The sequence below is a fragment of the Carassius auratus genome, chromosome 34 (genome assembly GCF_003368295.1).
Source record: "Carassius auratus strain Wakin chromosome 34, ASM336829v1, whole genome shotgun sequence".
In the NCBI taxonomy this organism is placed as follows: Eukaryota; Metazoa; Chordata; class Actinopteri; order Cypriniformes; family Cyprinidae; genus Carassius; species Carassius auratus.
In genome coordinates, this window is record NC_039276.1 from 22,799,055 (window position 1) to 22,807,752 (window position 8,698).

The 8,698-nt window shown below is 46.5% G+C and overlaps 1 protein-coding gene across 1 annotated transcript; it reads left to right on the top strand.

The window, feature by feature from the left end:
* Nucleotides 1-3,998: 3,998 nt before the first annotated feature.
* LOC113053556 (uncharacterized) lies at nt 3,999-6,380 on the top strand. Its single transcript, XM_026218677.1, has 2 exons — nt 3,999-5,666; nt 6,185-6,380. Exon 1 carries the CDS (start codon nt 4,017-4,019, stop codon nt 5,400-5,402), a length of 1,386 nt encoding a protein of 461 aa, XP_026074462.1. The 5' UTR covers nt 3,999-4,016; the 3' UTR covers nt 5,403-5,666; nt 6,185-6,380.
* The last annotated feature ends 2,318 nt before the right edge of the window (nt 6,381-8,698 follow it).

The window sequence follows — 8,698 nt, forward strand, 5'->3', positions numbered from 1 at the left end:
CTATAGTGACACTATGTCAGCCCTCCATGACAAATTTGGTCATCCTCATCAACTTGCCTTAAAGAAGATAGCAAGTGTTCTAGAAACCCCCGAAGTAAGGCGTGGTGATACTATGGCATTCCAGAAGTTCTCTCTTCAGATACAATCTTTAGTGGGCTTGTTGCGGACTCTAGGTCCTGAAGGGGAAATTGAACTCAACTGTGGCTCACATGTTGCTCGTCTGCTGAGTAAGCTCCCTCCGGAACAGCGAGCTGATTTCCGTCGACATCAGTTCAAGCAGTTAGGGGCGACCCACACGCTACATGATTTGGCAGAATGGCTCCGCTATGAATCATGGTGTCAGGGCTTCGACAGTCAGGCTACTGGACGCAGCATAAAGGAAAGGCAGAATTTGAAGACTGATGGTCGTCCTGGAAGACAAACAGTGACCGTCCTACATGGAGCTGGTGAGTCAAGAGAGACAGCATCTTTGTACCAAAAAGAGAGTTCAACCAGCAGAGGGGTCAAGAGTAAAGCTTACTGTGCCTACTGTGAGAGTACTGAGCATTATCTTAGTCAATGCAGTGCAGTCACCAAACTCTCCAAAGATCAGCTTAGAGAGTGGATACGGGTTAACAAGCGGTGTTGGCGTTGTGCACGAACTCACCAAGCCGCTCAGTGCACATTGAAGAAACCTTGCAACATCTGTCAGGGAAAACACTTACTGGCTCTTCATGAGATAAATACAAGAGCAGAGAGGGGCAATAAAGATGTAGCTGTTAAAGAAGAGAGCTGCTTAACCAGCTCTGCGGCTGACTCGCTCTACCTGGACAGACCTGGAGCCGGGAATCGAGTCATGTTAAAGGTCGTCCCTGTGCTTGTACATTATGAGGACCGAACCCTTGATACCTTTGCGATCCTTGATGATGGGTCAGAGAGGACCATGTTGTTGCCAGCAGCAGCTAAGTTTCTTGGCATAAAGGGCACTCCTGAAGCGCTTCCTTTGCGTACAGTCCGACAGGACATCCAGATCCTCCATGGCCACACGGTGTCTTTCCATGTCTCACCAGCCGCAAACCCTCACACCAGCTATAAGATCAATGGTGCCTTCACGGCTGGCCGCCTCAGTCTAGCACAGCACACTTACCCCATTGACCGTCTGAAGAGGAAATACAAATACCTAAGTGGCATTCCCCTACCTGCTTTAAGAGATGCTCAACCTACACTCCTTGTAGGCTCTGACAACCCTCAGCTGATAACACCTGTCGAACCAGTCAGGCTTGGTCCACCAGGTGGCCCAGCCGCAGTCTGTACCAGGCTCGGGTGGACTCTTCAAGGCCCTACCCCATTCAGGGGGCGGCCAATCCAACCTGCACAGTGTCTGTTTACATCATCTGCGCCACCAATGGATGAGCTTTACAAGCATGTTGAGAGGCTCTGGCAAGTAGACACTGTACCTTACCGACATGAAAGAGAGGTGACGCGGTCGAAGCTGGATCAGCAGGCTGCAGCATTGCTTGAAGCCAAGACGGTCCGTACTAATGTAGATGGAATTCTCAGGTACGCCACACCATTGCTGCGCCATCCAAGCATGCCACCTTTGCACTCGCCAAAGGAGTCAGTTATGCCCATGTTACGTAGTACTGAGAGGCGACTCTTAAAGGACCCTAAACTAGCAGATGCGTACAAGATGGAAATGCAGAAGCTCATAGAAACGGGTGCTGTGAGGGAAGTCACTGAGGAGACCTCTACCAAAGAAGGATGGTACATCTCACATCATCTCGTCAGCCACAACGGAAAGAACCGCCTGGTCTTTAACTGTTCTCACCAGTACCTCGGGCAGACCCTGAACCAGTACCTGCTACCTGGCCCTACCCTTGGTGCCCCCTTGCTGGGAGTCTTATTGAGATTTCGTGAACGTCCCATAGCTGTTAGTGGAGACATCAAGGGGATGTTTCATCAAGTCCGCCTCATCCCTGAAGATCGCCACCTTCTAAGGTTCCTGTGGCGGGACCTGAAGGTAGAAGAAACCCCAAGAACATTTGAGTGGCAAGTTTTGCCTTTCGGCACAACCTGTAGCCCGTGCTGTGCGATATACGCCCTGCAGCGCCATGTTGTTGACCACTGCCAGCCGGACGATGACCTGAGATTCTCGGTTGAGAACTGCTTTTACGTAGATAACTGCCTGCAGAGCGTGAGTACACAGAGTGAAGCTAAACTGCTGGTGGATCGCCTCAGGGATCTTCTGATTTCTGCAGGATTTGAGTTGCGTCAATGGGCTTGCAACAATCCAGATGTCCTGAGTCATTTGCCTCAAGAGGCCAGATCTGAAAGCCTGGACCTGTGGCTGGCGCAGGATAAGTCCAATCCTCTGGAGTCAACACTCGGTCTCAGCTGGAATTGGGCAACCGACTCCTTGGGTTACAAACATAGGCCTGTGTCCTACGAGGTACCAACTCTGAGGAACATTTACAGAGTTCTAGCTACTCAATACGATCCCTTGGGATACATGTTACCTTTCTCTACCCGAGCGAAGCTCATCATCAGGCAGCTGTGGGATAAGAAGCGAGGCTGGGATGACTCTAACTTACCCGCCGAACTCCTGCAAGCCTGGTCCAGCTGGGAGGCTGAACTTGAGTCCTTACCTTTCCTCACATTTCCACGTGCATATGTTCCGGCGGACGCCAACCTTGAGGGTGCTACCCGTGAGGTGCACATCTTCGCAGATGCGTCTGAGCAGGCTTATGGAGCTGTAGCCTACATGAGAACTGAGGACAGGGAAGGCCAGATCCACCTGTCGTTCATCCTTGCTCGTTCACGAGTAGCTCCAAGACGCCTGCATTCTATCCCACGCCTGGAGCTTTGTGGAGCTCTGGTTGCAGCACAGCTGGCTCATGTCCTTGAGAGGGAACTAAGCTTGACAGTGGCTCGAACTGTGTTGTGGTCAGACTCCACTACAGTCCTAACCTGGCTACACTCCCAGTCTTGCCGATACAAGGTCTTCGTAGGTGCCAGAATAGCTGAGATACAGGAGTTAATTGAAGAAATTACATCTCCTCGTCTTCATTCCTGTGTCCTGATCGATACACCATCCTGTTTACTGGCTAAAACCCTTGACGAACTAGCCCTGCTAGAATACCTCACTAACATTGATCTGACTCCATCCTGAATACTGCTATCCGGCTCGAAGGACCAATGTTAGTGAGGTATTCTAGCAGGGCTAGTTCGTCAAGGGTTTTAGCCAGTAAACAGGATGGTGTATCGATCAGGACACAGGAATGAAGACGAGGAGATGTAATTTCTTCAATTAACTCCTGTATCTCAGCTATTCTGGCACCTACGAAGACCTTGTATCGGCAAGACTGGGAGTGTAGCCAGGTTAGGACTGTAGTGGAGTCTGACCACAACACAGTTCGAGCCACTGTCAAGCTTAGTTCCCTCTCAAGGACATGAGCCAGCTGTGCTGCAACCAGAGCTCCACAAAGCTCCAGGCGTGGGATAGAATGCAGGCGTCTTGGAGCTACTCGTGAACGAGCAAGGATGAACGACAGGTGGATCTGGCCTTCCCTGTCCTCAGTTCTCATGTAGGCTACAGCTCCATAAGCCTGCTCAGACGCATCTGCGAAGATGTGCACCTCACGGGTAGCACCCTCAAGGTTGGCGTCCGCCGGAACATATGCACGTGGAAATGTGAGGAAAGGTAAGGACTCAAGTTCAGCCTCCCAGCTGGACCAGGCTTGCAGGAGTTCGGCGGGTAAGTTAGAGTCATCCCAGCCTCGCTTCTTATCCCACAGCTGCCTGATGATGAGCTTCGCTCGGGTAGAGAAAGGTAACATGTATCCCAAGGGATCGTATTGAGTAGCTAGAACTCTGTAAATGTTCCTCAGAGTTGGTACCTCGTAGGACACAGGCCTATGTTTGTAACCCAAGGAGTCGGTTGCCCAATTCCAGCTGAGACCGAGTGTTGACTCCAGAGGATTGGACTTATCCTGCGCCAGCCACAGGTCCAGGCTTTCAGATCTGGCCTCTTGAGGCAAATGACTCAGGACATCTGGATTGTGCTCCAGCGAGCCCAACGACAGTCATTTCCAGAGGACTACAAACTCCTTGCAGCTGGGAAACCTGTCTCACCTGGGAGTCGATTACTCACCTTGGCTCCGGAGTTAGATAGATCCACGGATCTCATACGAGTAGGAGGTCGGTTACGACGTTTGGAAGGTCAAGATGACTTGACATTGCACCCTGTAGTTCTGGATGCCTCACACCCAGTTACACGCTTACTTATCCAAAGGTTTGATAGCGACCTGCTCCATCCTGGTCCGGAGCGGGTCTTTGCAGAGATGCGGCGATCGTTCTGGATAATCCATGGAAGGGAGGCGATTCGCAGACATCAGCGTTCTTGTGCCGAATGTCAGCGCTGGAGAGCTCAGCCTTCCATTCCCCGAATGGCGGACCTTCCCATTGCTCGTCTCCGATTACACAAACCCGCCTTCCATTCCACTGGCGTGGATTGTTTTGGACCCATGTTTGTCAAGATGGGCAGACGCCAGGAGAAACGCTGGGGAATAATATTTAAGTGTTTAACATCCAGGGCGGTACACTTGGATCTCCTCAGAAATATGGATGCGGATGCTTACTTGATGGCCCTAAGACGGTTCATCGCCAGAAGGGGGACACCTGTAGAGTTGTGGTCAGACCAGGGGACCAACTTCAGAGGAGGAGAACGGGAACTTAGAGAGGCTTTTGCCAGTATGGAGCCAACCTTGCGGAAACGACTCGCGTGTCAGAAGATTAAGTTTCAGTTTAACCCCCCAGCAGCTCCACACTTTGGAGGAGTGTGGGAGAGAGAGGTACGCTCCGTCAAGTCTGCACTTTACACCTGTGTGGGGGCACAACCTGTTCATGAAGATGTCCTTCTCACCGTTCTCCTGGAAGTTGAGGCAATCCTTAACTCTAAACCATTGGGTTATGTATCTGCCGACATTGCGGATATCGACCCTGTGACGCCAAATAGTCTGCTTATGGGGCGGCCTGATGGATCTCTACCCCAAGTGGTCTATCCTGAGAGGGAGCTCCTGAGTCGCAGACGCTGGAGGCATTCACAGGTTCTTGCTGACCAATTCTGGTCCAGATTCATCAGAGAATATCTCCCTGGGCTGCAGACCAGACAGAAATGGCACTCCGCTTCTCCTGAACTACTGGATAAGGCTGTTGTCATGCTGGTGGACCCACAGCTACCTCGAGCCCTGTGGCCCATTGGACATGTAACCAAGGTCCACCGCAGCGACGATGGATGCATTAGATCCGCTGATGTGGACATCAGAGGACATGTGTACACACGACCGGTAGCTCGGTTGGTGATGTTGCCAGCTCTCCCGTCGGGGGAGGATGATGCCTCGGTGAGCCCCCCTCAGCCGGACTGATGAGCCTTTAATGGAAGCAAATGTGCTTGCACATTTGGGGGCGGCTGTATAAAAGGCTCTGACGTTTCTGGGTGCCTGCCGCTTTAAGACTCTTCTTCGGTGATTACGGGGAGGAAGTGTGTAGTTAGTGTGGTTATAGTGAGTTCGGGAAAGTGTTCAAGTTCAGCAGCATAGTTCAGCCTACATACATGTGTTGTGTAGTTTTCTTTATCTGTTCTGAACGATCCAGCTTCCAATATTTATGTGTTGAGTTCATGACAAAAAGTAAGTGGTCACTTCATTGTGTTCGTGTTTCTACACTGTAGAATTACAATGCATTACCATGCCCAGCGTGATGAGTGAGATGTATAGCGATAGAACAATGTTTATGCTGTAAAATACTGTAGGAAATACTAATTTACCTGATGTGAGCTTTCTGATGTTTAAATTACGTTGTAACGTTTATAACATTGAATTAAGAAGAGTTAATATCGTGCTCAGGAGACCACTTGCAGACGCTGTTGTGCATTAGCCTTTCTGGCCAGAGGATGTCGCCATTTCTCCTTCTGTAAATCCCTTTTTAATATAGTTTAGGTAAACTGGTCAGTGATCTAGGAGGTGAAGCTATTATGTGAAGGAAATAATATCCTCATTATGTAATAGTAGATTATGTTTAAAGGGACATAGCAATGCTTATTGATATCTTTATGTTTGATGAATCTGATTTGTATTATTTGGGTGGATTTATTATTTATGTTGCATAGTAATCAGTACCTAATGGTGATTTATTTGTTTCTTATCAGACTATAATGACAATGCAGGATATTGGAATGTTCTGATGAAAACTGCTGGATCTCAATACAGTTAATTGAAGAAATTACATCTCCTCGTCTTCATTCCTGTGTCCTGATCGATACACCATCCTGTTTACTGGCTAAAACCCTTGACGAACTAGCCCTGCTAGAATACCTCACTAACAACATGTTTTTTTCCTTTATAAAAGCTTCCAAATACTTAATTTTGAACAAACATATCTATTGTTTTATCATTTTAAAATCCTGCAAGCATATTTTTCGAAATGTCTTGCTTTTAAAGTGTACTTGTGCTTGTTCTCTCTTTAAAATAAATGAGCTTGCTTTAATATTTTGTCATGCAATGTGACCAAATTCATACATTTTCAAAGATGACTTAAGTCTCTATAATTACTTTTTTGGGGTCGCTGTGTTAATGAAGTGTTCTGATTGAGTGATTTATTCCTGTTCATGTGTCTTGTTTATATTATTTATGTGACTAATGCAGTCAGGGAGGTGAGCAAATGTCTATTTGACTTTAGAAAGAAGCACTGATAGCGTGTAAGAAGCTGGTACTGAATGGCATCAGTGGATCTGGATGTATTTAGATGAATGCATCACACCTCATACTGACACAGCATCCCTTAGTATCTCTATCTCTGTCCGCTCTTGTAGCACTCTCAAAACCTCATCTTCTAGGGAAAATTAATGTGTATGATAGCAAGATTGGGATGTGAGAGAATTTGATGAGAAATAACTGAGTTTGCAGACTCAATAAATCGGAGCACAGTTTGATTTCTTGTCTTTTTTGAAACTCCAGAGAAGACACGTAAGAGGCAATTTGCAAAAATCTAGTTTTTCTCTCCATTTTATCTATTTGCTGTCAAGTAGAAACAATTGCGATATCAAAGACGTCTTGTTTTGAGATTTTTCTTTCCTATAGGTGACAAATGGTGGGGTTGGGGGATTTGGAGCTGGCTTGGTGGCCACCTGCGGAGCGACCTGAACTGTGTAATGAAAAGAGCACAGCCCTGCTGGGGACAGACGGACATGGTGCGATTGATTCTTCTGGAAACTGATGAGGGTTCAGACACAATTAAATTGGAGGGCAGAGCTGGGAGCTGTGTATTTGTGTGTGTGTTAGGTGCCTGCTTGCTGATTGATGGGAAAATCATAACTACAGTGTATTAACTAGGGTTCAGCACGGGGTTAAGGTGGCCTGAAAAACAGACGCTCTTATTAGATTTCAGTGAGGGGCAAAACAAAAGGAAAGGGGGGAAATAGATGCACTTTTTACAGGATCTGCAAATTTCAAAATGTTCTGTTGAAGAATTGTTTTAGCTTTTTGCACAAGTTGGTGTAGTCCAGTTCTTCAGAGCCTTGGTTACCAATTACAAAAAGCATTATCACATTTATGGCTGATCAACATGAGTACCAGTGGTTCAAAATGAGTGGTTTCCAGCAGTGGTTCCTGTAGTCAGTGTGACGTGAGTCAGAGAGGCAGTGGTGCTATAGTCCAATGGTTTAATGTGGTCTGGTTTTCTAAAATAAGGGCTGATATCCCAGAATGGTCGAGGAAGTGCTTGATGTCAGAAAATAAATATAATTTATGCTGTTTTGCATTATTTATTTAGAAAAACATTAATACTTTTATTCAGCACAGGTGCATTAATTGATCGACAATAAACACTACATTACAAAAGTTTTCTATTTCAAATAAATGCTGTTCTTTTAAATGTTCTATTCATCCAAGAAATCCAGAAATTTGAATGATAAGCAATTAATAAGAATAATACTAATTATTTCAGGAAGGATCATTGTGACACTGAAGACTAAAGTAATGACTGCTGAAATTAAGCTGTAATATAAATAAAATTGTGATAAAGAGTTTGAAAAGCACCCAGCTATCCTGCTTCCACATCCAACCCCTTGTGTCAGCGCGTGCATGCTGGTTTGTGTGTATGTGGGCAGTTTCTCATTGCAGTAGGGTTCAGGCTGCAGTCCAGTAAAGTCATGCTTCGGGAGACACACTCCTGAAAATTACAAATCACAACAATGGCATATCCCTGAAAACTAGCCGAATAAGAGAGCTTTCCATCAGCCGTTGAGGCATGAGGCCAGAGAGCCCTTCAGACTGACACATGGGACAAACACACACTGATCTGAGCACAGATTTCCCCCCTAGTGGACACAATCACAAATAAGAGACATGTTGCTACAATGCTGATGTAGCACAAAGTGTGAAATAGCTATTCAGAAAGCACCACAACCCAAGTGACAAGCATTTTTGCTGAAAAACTGAACAGACTTTCATCAAAAGTATATCTGCCGTACATGTGTTTTGCAATCATTCTAAATTATTGTCTGTTGTAATTGGCAGCATGCCACAGTGCGTAGTGCATTAAATTCAATGTTAGCTGGAATATTCCTTTATTCAGTGGGGGTTAGGGTTCATTTTTGTTTGAGGGAATGGTACAGTATTGTTCAAAATAATAGCAGTACAATGTGACTAACCAGAATAATCAA

Coding starts and splice junctions, on each gene's coding strand:
- LOC113053556 (XM_026218677.1), top strand. CDS start 4,017: ATGACTCAGGACATCTGGATTGTGCTCCAGCGAGCCCAACGACAGTCA.